This window comes from Centroberyx gerrardi, chromosome 6 (assembly GCF_048128805.1).
Source record: "Centroberyx gerrardi isolate f3 chromosome 6, fCenGer3.hap1.cur.20231027, whole genome shotgun sequence".
NCBI classification, from domain to species: Eukaryota; Metazoa; Chordata; class Actinopteri; order Beryciformes; family Berycidae; genus Centroberyx; species Centroberyx gerrardi.
Genome location: NC_136002.1, coordinates 10,847,412 through 10,864,991, shown reverse-complemented (window position 1 = coordinate 10,864,991; position 17,580 = coordinate 10,847,412). Strand labels below are relative to the sequence as shown.

General features: G+C 41.9%; 1 protein-coding gene across 1 annotated transcript; it reads left to right on the top strand.

Moving 5' to 3' along the window:
- Positions 1-2,716: 2,716 nt before the first annotated feature.
- kcnj5 (potassium inwardly rectifying channel subfamily J member 5) lies at positions 2,717-16,210 on the top strand. The gene is made up of 3 exons (XM_071917398.2): positions 2,717-2,779; positions 5,127-6,000; positions 15,816-16,210. The coding sequence occupies exons 1-3, from the start codon at positions 2,717-2,719 to the stop codon at positions 16,208-16,210; spliced, it is 1,332 nt and encodes a 443-aa protein (XP_071773499.1).
- The last annotated feature ends 1,370 nt before the right edge of the window (positions 16,211-17,580 follow it).

Sequence of the window (17,580 nt, the reverse complement as noted above, 5' to 3'; positions counted from 1 at the left end):
GCCCGCTTTTGCATTTTTACTCCTCGCTCGTCGGCCATCAAACAGAGTAGCGTCAAAGACAGATGACAGGGAAGAGTCACGTGTGGTTAAGCTCAGGCACAAGCAGCAATTTACCCAGGTTCCTTTGGTTGGTTGGTTGGTTGGTTACAGTGCCCTGAGTATATCTTGTCTTTTGTTAAATTAAAAGTGGTTGATTTTCAAACAGCAACCAGGGGCTCTGTAAGTTAATAGCCTCTTATGGAGCTCAAAAGGTGTTGCTGCTAAGATTGCTGCTAAAATTAGGGCCTTATCTGAGTCCCACCCCCCTCCCCTCTTTATATATACTGCAGCAGTGGCTGTTATTAAATCCCACATCATTCAGGAGACATTGAAAGTGTTCCTTTTCTACCTCTCCTGTCAGTTTGGACCTCACATAATTGATGTTTAAAAATACCAGTTCCAGCATCCAACTCTGGAGCACAAAAATACTCTTTAAAATCACATCACACATATTGTAGACTGTCATTACATATCCCTTAGTCACCCCAACGGAGCTAAAAACAACCACAAAGAAGACATATTATGCTTGCTCTACATTAGATTAAATGGCCTTTCAAAGCGAGAGAAGCTATTAAACAAAACAAAAGAAATACACATTTTTCAGTCTCCAAATTACCAACTGATTAAGAAAGCAATCACTGGCTTTGATTTGAAGGATGATGTGGCCACAATGTCCATGTGCAGTGTGTCTGTATGCCTGTGTGCGTGTGTGTGTGTGTGTATGTGCGTGTGTGCCTACACCGCAAAAAATATCCATCTTAACGAGTCATTTAGTCTCATATTCAGCCTTCAAATCTTACTGTTCTTAAACCAAAAGAAAAACTCTGCCAATGAGGTGAGATCATTCCACTTTTTTTGTTTCCAAAGCAGCTTCTCTTGTTTCAGGAATTTTCTAGAAATGAGTGTCAGTATCTTGAAACAAGTCAGAATAAGGCAGATCACTGCTCTACTATCAATAAAATGATACTTGATTCTACAAAATTCTTGAAACAAATTGATTTGCATTAGAAACAAGTGAAATTATCTAACCCCACTGGCAGATTTTTTCACTTATTTTGAGAAAATTACGATTTTTAATAGACTAAATGACTTGTTAAGATGGAGATTTTTTGCAGTGCATGTGTGTGTACGTGTGCACGTGTGTGTCCAGCCGAAGCAACTGGCAATGATGCGCCTGCTCTTTGGGGGAATGACGACGTCAAAAACGCAGCAGCTGAGACTGCTTCACTCTACAGGCAAATTAGCAAACAGAGTGTGCATTGGGTCATCTCCCATGTGAGGCTGACAGCTAATCCCTTACTTTAGTCCTGCAGCAGTCAAAATGGTGCACCTTTGTCATGTTTTCTTTTTTCATGCTCAATTCTAATGATGTAAAAATGGAGACATGTTAAAGCCCTTGGGATGTTTTGCTTTTATGTTGTTCATAGGACTGCATTCTTGATGGGTAGGACATTCAGATCGAAAATCATCTTAAATTTGCCTAAAATTTTGACCTTTATTTGAGATTATAAGAAACATTTTTTTGACATGAAGAAACATATACATTATGAGAGCTTTCTTCACACATTAGCAAACATACTATGGAGGGAGCGCAGGGCCAATATTAGCCATAGTCTCATAAAAATATATAAAGTGCTGTGATTTGTAATATCGTGCTGATATTTGGCTTGAAATACAAATTGACTGTTCGCATTTATTTATTCATGCTGTTTTTATTCACTGCTTTTAGTTTATCAGTGTATTGTTACAAGGTCAGCTGCAAATGGACTGTTCATTGATACTGTGGTTTCCTATTCCAAGCAAGCAGAGTCTACCTGCACATATCTTGACAAAACATTGCAACCAATACAAATGTAAACAAATTACTCTTTTGAAGATTTGACCTTTTAAAGCTTATTGGTTCAAACTGCCCTCGTCGGTGTCCGTGGGTTCTAATTATTATTTAGTAAAATGTCCTCTATTTATGTTGATTTCTTTGGGCTGGATGATTATGAAAAACTTGAGTTGTGCTTCAAGAAGGGAATCTTTTCTGTAGCAGATTTTATTTACCAAGCTTGGGAGAGAAGGCAGAATATTTTGCTTAAGACCGAGCTGTATAATAATCTGTAATTTTGTAATGAAATGAAATGTTCATGAAATGAATTGGTGTCTTGTAAACCCATGAGGGTTGGGCACTTTGTGTGCATGACACGAAAAAAAAAAAAAAGTCAATCAATATACCAGCTGACAAATATTGACATATTGATCAAATTGAGGCATTTTACCTGACATGTTGAAAACAACGGGTCTGGGGGTTTGCAGTATCCATCAATACAACATTGTCAGTGTAAACAATCCTAACCAAATGGGATCTGTAATTTAAGATAGCTGAGGTTTGAAAGGTTAAAAGGTCTAGTGTTAAAAGGTTGTTACTGCTGCCAGGGAACTGGAACTTTATTGTGTTGGTTGGCTGTAATGATGGTCCTCTAGGAATTGAAGCTGATTCTGCGGCTATATTCATTGCAAGTAGATAAGAGTCAGCAAAATGCCTAAAATGTACAGCATATGCAGATGCTGTTTAAGAGGATATTACTAAGTTCCAAGTTGGTATGTGTGTATGTAAAGGTGATATATATATATAAGTGACTCAATCCTGATGTACTTTGTTCTGACCACAGGTGTTGAGCTTCAGCTGAGGATGGCAGGAGATTCTCGAGTCCTCATGGACCACGACATGGAGATAGGAGTCACACCTGGACAGGTAAACTACACGACCACTACTAGCCATTCTTCCCACAACTGGAGGAGAAAGGCTGTGATAGATATGAGAGAGAGAGAGAAAGTGGGTGTGGTGGTGGGGACATATAAAGAGATTAGAGAGGCAGAGAGAGAGATGGGGAATGTAGAGAGAGACGAGATAGCGTATGTGTGAGGGAGAACGCTAGACTGACCGCTTTCAAGAGTCGTGTGAATGAGGAAGATAAAACAGCCCTTAGATATAGATACAGATATAAAGATATTTTGATATAGATAAAGATATATTGTATAGTTGAAATGAACGAGGCAGATTGTAGATCTAGCTTCGCGAAGCGTAATCTCTCTAGGACTGGGTAGATAAATAGATGGCTCGGCGGTCTTGACAGTGGAGATAGGGAGACAGGGGAAAGACACTATGTGCGCAACTCCCAATAATGGATGGTGGAATTGTAACGGTTATTTGTCCCGATTCCTCAGCCGATTGGATCTTATCCTGTCTAACCAAGCGCAGTCAGGAGAGCTAAATGAGAGACAACACCCACCGCTTACTACTGCCACACAGCGAGAACTAATGAATTTGTTTATGGAGCATCAGCCCCAGGGACCGTATTGACTACAAAGGCCAAAGATTGGGCTGCACTGTCTGTGACAGCTTCATCTATCACTCAATTAACAACCCGAAGTGTGGAAATGAATGGGGCTATTTGGCCTGTCGTTGATTTAATGGCTGTGTAGTAGCAATTAATAGCAATTTGAAAGAAAAACAAAATACACTAACTGATCTGATCAATGAAAAGTTTAAATTGTAAATAACAGGAGAATGTGGCTTGGGTCTAATTTGGTCCTATATCCCTGAGCACACTTGGTAATAGGGGAGTTCATTGACATTGTCATTGAGTCACTAATTGCTATACTTGTCAATGAGCATTGTCTTTCAATTCTTCATTGTCAAACCTCTCATTACCACGCTCTCCATACAGGGATCAGTTCAGATCAATACCTCAGAATTCAATACATGCAGGCCTCAACTAATGTGCTTGTACACAGGACGACAGTGAGACAGAACCTAGCTGACATCTCAATGAAAACTCACATACCTCAAATCAGCTTGCGTGACGTATTTTATTGTCTATACACAAGGATATTGCGGTGCCTCAGATATGTCCTTCCCCATTTGAAGTGCGAGGAGCGATTGTGTGTGTCTTTGTGCGAGAGCAGGATAGCGCTCGATGCAGCCACAATAGGACATCACTTTTCTGGAGCAGCGAGCATGACTCTGGAGAGAGACGGATCACAGGTGTCTGATTAGCAGACAGAGAGATTCAGAGGGCACAGGAGCTGCAGTCTTGCCTCAACACAATACTACATTTCAATTAACAACTCAGACTGGGACGGCGAGTGTCAATGTGCTGCCAACGTGTCCTTGGGCTGTGTGAAGGGTGGCTCGCATCCTTGTCCAAAGGTGTGTGTGTTTGTGTGTGTGTGTGTGTGTGTGTGTGTGTGTGTGTGTCCAAAAAGGCCCTAGCAATGGGCAAAATATCTGCAGTAGTGTGTAGTTGGACCATGTCAGTCATTGGTTTTTGTATCCTTAAATCCTTGAATCATGTTATCCTTCTGTAATATTTGAATCTTGTGTGTATGTGTGTGTATGTGTGTGTGTGCGCGCACGAGAGCCGGGCTTCCAGATACGTGTGCAATGTGTGTGTCTGGGCATATGCCACTCTTTTTTATGATGCCATGGGGGCCTAGTCGGGGGAGGAGGAGGAAGGGGGTTGGGGGGGGGGGGGGGGTCTGTCTCTGTTCCTATCCAGGCCTGCCAGTGTCCCATAGGGGATGAGGGGAGGGAACACAGGGGACTGGGGAGGGAGGCAGGGCACAGCTGTGGAGCCAGATCGCCTCACTGGAGCTGGGCCAACATAGACAAAGACCTGGGTGTCCTTGTGTTCTTGTTCTGTCCGTGCTCTCTCGCTCTCTCTCTCTCTCTCTCTCTCTCTCTCTCTCCACACACACACACACACACACCAACACCCACAATGTCACTGTGGAGTAGCGCAGAGCCGTGACTCCATCACAGCACTTAATATTATTTGGTCCCCAGCGGCACATAGGAAGATGGTTCACCAAAGGTTTAAAGAAAATGACTTATAAAAAAGCTTGAAATCTATGTTTTCGGCCTCACTGTAGCCTTAGGGAAAACAGTAAGGCAAGGAATAATGAAGGGAAAAAAAGCATGACTGCTGTAAATTATACCCACTTTTGTGTTTCTTTCTTTCTTTCTTTCTTTCTTTCTTTCTGTGTTCCTCTCACTTCGCCTCTCTCTACCTCTCCCTCACCTCTCTCTCTCTATCCAGGTGAAGAAGCTTCCCAAACACTTACGGGAGGCTCAGATCTCGACGGAGCGCACCCACTTGATATCCGACCCGGTGAAGAAGCCGCGTCAGCGGTACGTGCAGAAGGATGGCAAGTGCAACGTTCACCACGGAAACGTGCAAGAGACCTACCGTTACCTCAGTGACCTGTTCACTACGCTGGTGGACCTCCGCTGGCGTCTTAGCCTGTTCATCTTCACCTTGGTCTACGTAGTCAACTGGCTTTTCTTCGGCCTGCTGTGGTGGCTGATCGCGCTCATCCGTGGAGATTTGGTGCACGCCGACGAGGAGGGCTGGACCCCCTGCGTGGAGAACCTCAACAGTTTTGTCTCGGCCTTCCTCTTCTCTATCGAGACGGAGACCACCATTGGCTACGGCTATCGCGTAATCACTGAAAAATGCCCCGAAGGCATCATCCTGCTTTTGGTGCAGGCCATCCTGGGTTCCATCGTCAACGCCATGATGGTGGGCTGCATGTTCGTCAAGATCTCTCAGCCAAAGAACCGCGCCGAGACCCTCATGTTCTCGCACAAGGCCGTCATATCGGTGCGAGACAACAAGATGTGCCTGATGTTTCGGGTGGGCGACCTGAGGAACTCTCACATCGTGGAGGCGTCGATCCGCGCAAAGCTGATCCGCTCACAGCAGACCAAGGAGGGGGAGTTCATCCCGCTCAACCAGACTGACATCAACATCGGTTTTGACACGGGAGACGATCGCCTGTTCCTGGTGTCGCCGCTCATCATCTCGCACGAGATCAACGAGAAGAGCCCCTTCTGGGAGATGTCGCAGGCGCAAATGGAGAAGGAGGAATTCGAGATCGTGGTCATCCTCGAGGGAATGGTGGAGGCCACAGGTACGAAGGGGGGAGGCGAACGGGCGCAGAGATGGATGGTGCAGAGGGAGAAAGGGAAGGAGAGGAGTATGGATGGATGGATGACGGATGGATGAATAAATGGAGACAGGGATTGATGAACTGTTGGATGGATGGATGGATGGATGGATGGAGGAAGTGAGTTATCAGTTGAGAAGGACAGAGAGGGAGGGATGGGAGGATGGATGGATGGATGGATGGATGGATGGATGGATGGATGGATAGACAGAGGGAAGAAAGAGGGTGGAGACATTGGCTAAAGGAGAAAAAGGGGTGGGAGTGAGTACACTGTGAAGGCCACAGACCCCAAAAGATAATATTGTAATGGATGGAGAGAGAGAGAGAGAGAGAGAGAGAGAGAGAGAGATAGACATTAACAGATACATCAACTCTCAGGTCATAAGGTGAAATATAAATGACATCAATTAATTTCATTTCAAGGTCAGTACAGGTTCTTGATCGCTGATAATGGCAACAAAAGATAATTTCATACCAGCTGATAAAATTGTACTGTAATGAAGGTGGCTATGATTTCTTTACCTAATTCTACAGCTCAATTCTATTTTCATCTATAAATAATTTTGACTTTTTTTCCATACGTATATGTCATTTCAATTTAGACATTTGACCAAAAAACACAGTCTATATTGTCTGCTACAACTGTCTTGCAAATGTTTCTCTATACCTGCCACAGCCCGTATTTCCTCTGTTGCTACATCAGCGGTGTGTCTTTGATATTGTTTGTTCCAAAACGACGAACTGTAGCTACCCACGCTGCTGGTCTGTGTTTTGGGGAAAAGGCCAAGCAGTGCTGAAGAGTGCTCCAGGCTAGTTCCATTTATAAGGCAGACAAAGTTCCACAAAACATATTTGTTTTTCCCAGTGCAATTCCATTCATGACAACCACAGCTATAGTGTTGTGTATGTTAGCCTTGAAAGACCTTGTATGGAATATTTATCGCTTTATTTATCATTTTAATGTGGTGAATACTTGTAGCATGATGGTCGACAGCTAATGGTTGATTTGCTGTCCTGATGTGTTTCTGTGAGGTACTGGCTAACTCAGGTACTGTAAATATGCACCAGCTGCATTGTTTATTGGCCTTTGTTCAAGGACTAATTATAATGCGCTCATTTGAAATACAATGCATTATACATGTCACTCGTCTACTTCATTGGATATCATCATATTTTGTCTTCAATGGGTGTATAGGACACATTGGATGATTAGGAGCATTTAGTCCCATGGACACATAATTGTCTTTCTAAAAACGGCAGACATCACAGAGCTCCCTAATGCGATCAGGCATGGCTTTTCATGCATCTGAACATTTCTGCTCTATTTCTTTTTTTATTTTTTTATTTATTTCATACTTTTTTTTTCTCCCTCCAAAGCATCAGTAGTCATCATGCTCCCTGCTCACACTGTTGGAGGCTTGACTCAGGCATTAAATCGCCTTCCGCTCCACCAGCAGAGGTTGTAGCATGCAGAGGTTATGGCGTCACCGTCCCTGACCGCTGAGCGCCGGGCAGATCTGACCCTCCTCCGCCCCTCCCCCACTTCCTGTCCCTGACATCATTACCCTAAAGAGACTTATAGATCCAATCACAGGGTTTTCTCCCAGGAATGAACAGAGGGGCTTCTTCTGGCGAGGGGAATTGTAGCTTTCCGCTATTTCACATTAGATGACATTCATCTACAAGAAAGCAAGTCAATAGGCACAAGGGCGAAATATGGCCCGCTATTCGCTAATGACATTGATTTTGTGGACTTTGTGTAAATTACAACAAGTACTGCATTTGACACACAGGCTGAATCATAAGTCAGCATGGTATCGACCAGGAGACAAGACCAGGATCCAGATTAAAGCCTGTAAATAGTACTTCTGGTAGATAATGATTGTTTTATTGTTTATTTTTTAGGCATTTTTCAGAGGTAATGACCAGAAGCCCTTTTCTAAGGTTACAGACATGCAAATACGCAGCTGCATAAGCATCCTCACTTGCTATTCAAAACGGATGAATTTGCTTGTCCCAGTTGTGTTTAGTCAGCATCAATTGATGAGATGGTACCCACAAAATAATGTTTATCTGATGAAACTCTAATGATTTTAAGATGAATAGGAAATCATATCAATACTCTGAGAATTCCAGGCCTATTGCCAAGAGAGGGATGTACAGAACAGGCTTCACATTCAATCATTTTCTTGTAAAAAATAAATAAATAAATAAATGCTGCATGGGCATTTATAGCCCTGATGATTGTATGAGCTCAACCCAATTGTCAAAAAATCAAAATCGGTATCTGCTGATGTCAACAGATTGCACAGGCTATTAAAACACTCGTAGGGGCAGAGAAGACTCTCTACAAGGTAAAATATTCACCACGACAAGAGAGAGATTCTGTCACAGACTTTGCAATTGACAGATAACCGGGTGGTGAAATGGCTTCATTTTCTCCTTAATGGCCAGCCATCAGTTCTTTCCTCCACTGACAACCACCCTGTGGTTCTCATCATAATTGTGAGTCAGGCTCAGGAAATCACCGACAACATTCGTTTCTCACGCACACCCACAGCATTTGGGATTGAAAGTGGCAAGCACAAAACAAGATGATGATTTATCTTGCCAAAGAACATTCTGCCCTTGTCCTTCACGCCACAGTAATAGATGAAGATGAATCAAGTTTCTGCCTGTTAAGACACACAGTGTGGACACAGCAAGTTGTCTCAAAATTAGAAACAATTGTATTCTTTCAGTTTTCGAGCAATCAAAAACAAACATTTTCTCACCACTTTTGAGATTCTGTTCAAGTTTATGAATGCAGAACAGCAACACAATCTACACAATTATAATTCCATCTGGTTAAGGTAATGCAATTAAGTATTATTTACCCTTCTTTCTACCAAAGTACAGTATATGTAAAGGATTGTCAGATTTAATTCACCAATGCACATACATTCCCCCTTGTCTCTTTTTCAGTACAGATACAATAGAGGTACAGAAGAATCAGAAGTGAATAAGAAGAAATACATTAGAAGACAGAAAGATACTAAAGCCACAATATATCCATAATTGCAGCATGGTGCCCAGTGGCTCAGCTCATGTCATGATGCACTTTGATGAAGACATCCCTTCACTCTCAAATAGACCAAATATAACATTAATACAAGGACTGCCAGTATTTCTCTACTTTGTGTAACCATCCCTTGTTTAACAATTCAAAAAACTAGACCTCTCCTTCATTATGAACTATTATAATAAGGTGTTTATTAGATAGAATAATGGTTATTACCACCTGCGGGTGCCTAAGCAGCAGCAAGCCTCGGTGTTTAATGGCGTCAGCTGAATTCCCCGTCAGCACGGCTGTCTAGAAATAGCCAAGGGAACCCTGGCCTTGAGGTGCTGGCTGAATGGTCACTTGCCTTTTTTCTTCTTTCTTTTCAAGGGATGTGAAGGCACTTGCCCTAGCTCCATTGATTCTCAGGGTTAAGAGGGACACTGATATGTGGGTGTGTGGTTATGTATTTGGCTGCTTTGGATGGCAAATGAATGAAGTGACACTGGCTCTCCAACAAGCTGGCTTTTCAAGCCTGATAGCCCTGAACAGTGAGAGGTGTTAAGGAAGGAAAAGGAGCGGTGGGTAGAACTCTTGGTGGCTGCATTTTTTATATAATTTTGTCATCAGGGTGAAGCATTGTTTTTAATTAGAAAACCAACCACTTACTTTTGGCAACCCTCTATAGGCTCCTCTGTAAAGTTAGAAAACAAAACATTTTGCTCCAAACCAAAGTAATTATGTTACAGCTTATTATAATGTTGCTGGCGGTATCGCTATGTCAGAGGCCCGGTCTTCAAAGTGCATCGGTGTTGCCAACAACAAACCTTGTATTCGTTATTGCAGTGTCTCTGAAGATAGCAGGTATGAGACTGAGTTTTCTCCTCTCTTTACAGTGAATTATTTATAGATAAAATAAGGTCTGTTTCATGCCATTTCCAGAACTCTCAGAGCGTCTTGCATCAGCTTTGTTGTTGTGTAAATACTGGAGCATTTGCAGTCATGTCTTAAGGTTTACCTGCCTGGGAAAATTGAACAGATGGATTGAAGGAGGGCAAGATTGTAGCCTATATACTATGACTTTAACACTGTGAAGTTAATACTGATAATAATAAGAGTAAGAACAACTACCCAAACAACTAACCCTTACCCTAACAAAAAGACATAAAATTTAAATAGGAATATATCTGCATTATTATAAATTTTATTCATGTGATGGATATAGCATAGTATTCTGAAATTTTGATAAGGAAAAGATCATACTTTTCTGATATAAGACATCAGGTTATCTGTGGTGCATCACGCATACTATAGCATTTGAGATTTGAACCTTTTTTTCACCAATTTAAGAAATATATACAGAATTTCTACTCTTGTTAAATCCAATTCTGCATGGCCAAGCGTGGTCAGTCCCTTTTTCTCCACCAGAATCCATTGTGTTGTTCCCCATCCAAGCTAATGCCCCTTCAAACCCCTGATGTAATCACAGTGGGGTAGCTGCATTCTCCAGGGACGGATTTCATTTAGTTCTCTACATCACACCATTCTGCCTATGCTCCAAATGTGCATTTACTGTACACACCATACTGCATACACACACACACACACACACACACACACATACAAAATACATTGATTCAACCATTCAGGAGAAAAAAATGTCCAACACTAGCATCCAAATGAAATGGATGAGCTTTTTCTGTGGATGCTTATTCTTTCTGAGGATCTCAGACACACTATGTGCTGTCATTTACTGTGAGCATTATCCAGTACTTGAGTCAATAATTAAAAAAAATTAGTTGGAACTTATGAGTGATAGTTGTGTTGGTAGCTACATCAGTACATACTGTAGTACTGGAATAGAAGTGTTTAGTTTTCCAAAAGCTTCTGGTAGTAGCTTGTCTTTGTCCCCTGCATTGCTTCTCCCTCGCATCTCAAAGTGGTAATCTGCAAGATACTCAATTTATTTTTTGGCGACATCCTTGGTGCCAAGTGTTCATTGCTGTGGTGTTTCTGCACTGCACTTCCGACAGATCACCTGTCAATGAAACAGTGTGGATGATATTGTGGCATCTTTTTGCTTGGGTTTTCTGTTGATGAAGTTTGAGTTTCTGTAGGTGGCGCGCTCTTTTCTTTATCTGTTCAGCCATGGCGGATATCGCTAGTAACTACCAAGCTCTTCCTCTATTTATTGAAACAAAAAAAACAAAAAAACGTATTTGCTGCTACCGGAAGCGTAAAACAGCATCACTTTGATTTTTCCTGGGAAAGAGCTACCAGACACCAGGTGTTTAGAACAGCAAATGCAAAAGCTTTCATGAACTGGATATAGGCTGAATCACTGTTGCGTATCAATCAGCGATATTAGCAAAACGGACATTCATTTATATGTGAGCTTTGCGGATTTTTACTTTACTTTGTTCCAAGGTAATCACTTGTTGCCTTTCTGTTTTAATTTGAGCAGCAGGGTGGCACAATGAAGATCTACCCTGCTGAAGTGTCCTTGAGCAAGACACTGACCTCCCAGCTCCAGGGCTGCTGTGCTGTTGCTGATCCTGACCTCTGACATGTGGAGGGGGGCACGCAAAAAGAGAATTTACCTACAGAGATCAAAAAGGATCAAATTGTTATTATTTTAAATTGAAATTTTAGACAAAGCACATTTCCTATGGTCAGTTGGCAGTTGGCTGTGTGTGGCATATCAAAACACTAAATATGATTAAACACTTATTTAATGCACAGCAGCAGATACAAACAATTACGTTTCAGCCCTTAGCCTTTGTCAGCATTTCCACCCCCATTAGGGAGTGACGCATGTTTACAGACAACCACCGTCATCAATAGGTCAACAATAATCATCAAAAACTGCGTTTACAATGCACGTGAGCTGGAAATTATAAGGTTCTATCTGGCTAGAGTGCAGTTCTGACATATTGAGCATCATAGATTTGACATCCCAGCAAAACTGTTATGTGGTGAAATCTATCTTTATAGCTCAACAACAACCGCACCCTCATGGAGGTTTGAATGCAAAGTATCAAAATCCTTGGACAATTAGAAATTGGATTTTTAAGAGAGAGAAATGTATAATTCTGTACGGTCGGTCTGGGTTTTGTTCTATAAGGTTCTGATTGTTTACAGTGAGGGTTAGGGTTAGGGTTACTGGATGAATAGGATTTAATGGTAACATTTAATTATCAAGTCAGTTTTGAAGCATGTTAATCAAATTCAACCAATGTTGGTGTAGTACATCACAATAATAGATTTCATAAATAATAATGTAATAATAATATAATAACCACAATAATATCACAATAATATCAGTTTCCAAACAAGAAATTTCACTTTATATGAAAATAGTATCTTACAACTTTCAGTGACATACTGACCAGCATGTCATTGTATGTTTGGCTGCTGTGACTTGTTTCTCCTTTTCTGCACATATTTTTGTAGTTCTACTTGTTAACTGTTCGCATCTTACAGAATTTTATGAGGATGGATTGGACAGCCTCCTCCTGGCCTTTTGCCTCCCTCAATCTCCAAACAACATTGTCTCCGTTTCTCTGTTTCCCTGTCAGGCTATATTAGTTAGCCTGACAGGACATGGCTGAAAGGTAGATGTTGATTGGTCCTTACTGAAATATTTAAGTTGGTTGGGATTGGATGAGAAATAGTACCAAGCTGAAAATGCAGTTTCTAAGATACAACTTTCTTTTCCCCACAACGCAAGATGTGGGCGGCAGGAGCCAGATTCAGGTCAGCCAGTTGATAAATCACCAGACACTTAACCCCTATATGCCAGTGCACTGTCAAAATGATTTGTGGTACTTGAGAAAATAATTGGATGAGGGTTTTTTTTGTCCTTTGTTTTATTGAGTAGTATCTAATTAAGGTTAAAGTAAGTACAGTTCAATTATTGTGAACATTTAACAGTTATGAATTTTCAAACAGCCCAACTGGAATTTTTGTTAAACTCCAACAATCCTTCTTTGTATTAAAATTCATATGTTCAGCCTTACCTTCTCCCAGATTTCAGGATTATTCCAGCGCTGTAGTAATTTAAACTAAAACTAACTAAACTACATTTTATTGATTACCTTTAAATCACTTTTAAAAACACACTTCTCTAGACTTGCTTTCACTTAAACTGTGCTGAATTTTCTGTTATTTTTCTATTTGTACTTTTAACCTTTAGTCCTTGGTTAAAGGACTGCTTTTACTTTTACCTTTACTTTTTCCTTGACCTCTAACCTTTGAATTTCTCTGTTTTAATGTATTTCGAACTTTGTTGTCTTAATCTATGTGAAGCACATTGCAACTATGTTTTGATAAATGCTGCATAAATAAAAGTTTATCATCATCATCATTATTAAACTACAGCAACAGTTGATGCTGCACACCTAGCTCGACACTACTGGACTGTACAGCATTCAAAGATTAAGAATATGTGGATAGGTCAATTTTGATGAAAAAGCCAGACAGAACCTTATAATTCCAAGCTCACAAAATCTAGATATTTACATAATCACAATAACCAACAATATTCCAATAGATCAACATAGATTATGTCATATAGGATTACAAAAACCACAGGAGCTGCACCAATGGAAACTGTGCAAGCTATTTACAATAAACAATTCAATAACAACTGTTCATTTGTTCCGTATGGAAACTCGATCTGTAGAGAGTGAATCCAATAAGTCTCTCTCAGTAAAAGCAAGCGGTCGCTATCACCTCCCCTCCTCCAGGGCTTCACCATCTCAATGCCTAGAGTACATAGGCCTACATCATGGCCAGTGACACTGAAGTGTCTGGCTACAGGAGACTATTCATCATTTATTCTAATGTTGCTGTTACATTCAGAGATTCTGATCTTCATTTCTCATGTTTTTCTACAACATAACAGAATCCCCATGGATATTTCTGGAGCTTCACAGTAGTTCAGACAGGATGCCGCAGTCATACGTCAGGTGCTCTAGATGTCCACCAATCACACACCACCATGACATAACTAGGCAGTCCATATAAACAGATCTGGCGCTCTTCTCATGCTGCTTACGCTTATGCTGCTGCATCTCATTGCTGCCTGCTGCCACAGCACTTTAACTCCCTTCACCTCCCCAGCCTCCTGTATTAGCACTTAGGAATTTATACTATGTTGGCTTAGTATGTCTATTATATTGTCATTATAATTAAGTGATGTGCAATTCTCAGGCTCTGTCCCATACGCAGGAGGGGTTTGCGTGCTCCCAGCCAAATCTGTGTCATGCTTGTATAGATTTGTTCTTTGAGCATCCTGGGAGCAGAGCCACACCGCCAAATTTAACTGTATTACCATTTGTTGCAATAAATGGCTTTATCTCACGCCGAGAGTGTTCTGACTGAACAATAAATACGCCACATTCTGAGTTCTGCATGAAATCTTCCCCCTTATTATGTCCTGCCAGTGTGTGCTGCGCGTGAGTAGACACATTTCTCTGAACACAGTAACTCATGACAGAAACTTTATACTTACACAACAGATTCCCCCTATAGAGAAGATGATTTGATTTGATTTTGAAGCACCTTGCTGCATAAATTTGCATATTGATAAGTAAAAACAGATTGTCTTGAAACTAGTATAACTCCTTAATGCTTTAAGATACAGAGTTCATATTAATACCACCCACATGTTATGTGACATGTATGTTGACAGAAATATGTGGTTATTAATGAATAAATTAGCATAATGATGACCTCATTAGCATAACTGGTCAATGTTTAATAATAAAATGTTTAATATATCATGGTGATTATGACAGGGCATTAAGCAGCTCAAGTGCCTCTTGTTTTTATACCTGTGTGTGGGTGTTTTATCATAGCATTACAGTTAACACAGTTAGAACATGGGAAATTACAACCGAAGGACAAAAAATGCTAAGGATGAGCATAAGAGTGATTTTTTACCAACCTACATCTCTTAGATTGTTAATAACATCAAACATACCAAAACCACACACCGCTCTGGCTACACATCAACATATTGTGCTCTGAATGGCTTTGCCTGGTTACAGTGCTTTGACTTTGCTAACGAAGTGGCTCATCCAATGGGAGCCCGGGTTGGATTCTCTTCTGCATGTTTCCCCCGTGTCCGTGTGGGTTTCCTCCCACATTCCAAAAACATGCAAGTCAGGTGGACTGGAGACTCTAAATAGTCCATAGGTGTGAATGTGATTGTCTCTGCGATGGACTAGTGACCTGTCCAGGTTGTCTCCCTCAACTTCTGCCCAATGAAAGTCCTCTAGTCAGTGGGGAGAAGTGCTGGATTTCATCTTGCGCCTTATGCTAACATGCTATCAGGAGAAGGGGGGGCTAATTCAAATCAGGTTTGAGACAAAGAGAGGGTCCCTGGTGTAGTAACACTGTGGACTATACATTTCCAGCTGCTCATAGTTTATTCTCACTAATGACTGTTACTGTTTGTAAATTCGAAGACCTCAGCATGTGATTGATTCAGGAGTGTAGCCCTGTTTCTGAATAATTTACTGTTGCTTGCTCTCTCTTTCTCCCTATTCCCCCTTCCATCTGTCTCTTTCTACTGTGTGTGTGTGTTTACCTGTCCACTATGCTGATTGTGTGTGTGCTTGCCTCTTGTGGATGTGCGTCCATGTCTACGTGTGGATGTTGTGCGCTCGCACGTGTGTGTGTTTGTGCGTGTGTGTTTGTACGCATGCACATGGCCTACCCATACCTGTACCAGGGATGACGTGTCAGGCGCGGAGCTCCTACCTGGACACAGAGGTGCTGTGGGGCTACCGCTTCACGCCCGTCCTCTCCCTGGAGAAGGGCTTCTACGAGGTGGACTACAACAACTTCCACGACATCTACGAGACCAACACGCCCTCCTGCAGCGCCAAGGAGCTAGCCGCCAAGCTGCGGGAAGGCCCGCTGCTGCCTCAGCTCTCCCTCCTCAGCCCCGAGCCCAAAACGCACACCCTGGACCCCCTGGACCCCCTGGACCGCCTGTCCACCCGGGACCCACTGACCCGGGATGAGGACAAGGAGGAGGGAGAGGTGGGGGGTGACAGAGGAGAGACCAACGGCTCAGCCGCCGCTTTGGAGGAGCCGCCCCTGGCTGATGGACTGCCTGGCTGATTGACCGCCCCAGCGAAAACCCCCAGGAGAGACTGGACTAGTGGACAATACAATGCTTCATTTAGTCAATGGCCAGCTTGTTCCATTGCATTGCTTGGAGATCCAAGATATCCTCCCCCAGCCTCCAACTCTCCCCCATGCAATACTCCTCTACTAGAGTGTCAATCTATAGCATAGATTGGTTTTGTAGACACACAAGTACACATACACAGACACACTCGTATATCTATTATGTACACTTAAAGGTCCGCAGTGGGTCGGATTGTCTTTTTATAATCGTAACGACCACCTATTGCTATAATAGCTCAAGTTATATAATGTAAACTTGAGCTGAAACTGGTAGCCATGAGAGAGTACCATGGGCTTACTATGGATACTCCAATATCCTCATTTTAGAGTGTGTTGATTCAGCTTCATTTGAGCAGAGTATCGATCTCATAACTGCGCTAATGCGTCTGACAGCGGCTTCTGCGTGGTTCTGGAATCTTGTTAACGATGATTTTTAAAATCTATGGGAGATTATAATTTCCAGTCTCTGTCAGTGTCGTTATTATTCTGTGTCGGAAAAAACCCCCCTCACCCGGAGGCAATATGTAAGGCTTGCTGTAGTTCACATAGGCAAGGAAAGACGTAGGAAAGCATTCTATAACAGGCTCTGTGTACCGGGTAGCACCATCCGGCTTTGTTTTCTTTGTTGGAACCGTGCTCATGGTTGTACTGTCATCAATACTGTCATTGTGTACGTCTGATCGTCTCCCAAACACACTGGGAGCCTTGACCCACAACTAACCAGCAAGTACCTCATTTTGATACTCATGATCAGGGTTTGGAATTAACTGTAGCCACTAGGCAACTGCTGGTAAAACTCGGCTGTGGCTTATAAGTCTATCCCTTCTATAAGCCACTTTGCCTGGTAGCCAATCTGGGTCTGACTATTCCAGCCTGACTATTCAGAAAACGTCTTTGGCTGGTGAAATACTTGCTATAGCCGACTAAAAAGTTAATTCCATGCTCTTTTCATGATACATAAAGCACAATTTCCCAAGAGGTGACCCCGCAATAACCTCACCACCCACCTAGCCACTGCTATTGGCTGATGCATGCCACTCCTGGACAAAACTGACATTCAAATGTAGATTCAAATATTTATATTAAATATTTATGCTCAACTACTATTTGAAATGTGCTTGATTTTATTCACCGGGCACATGAATATTTCAAATGCTCCCCAAGCTAAATCAAATACTCCTTGCATCCTTTTATGTTTGTTTTGTTTTTGTTTTAAATATTTAAAACATATTCAACCTCGATTTTTTTCAGTTGCATGAAAGCTGAGGATACTGAAGATAGGAGCAGGTTTCTATGATGTC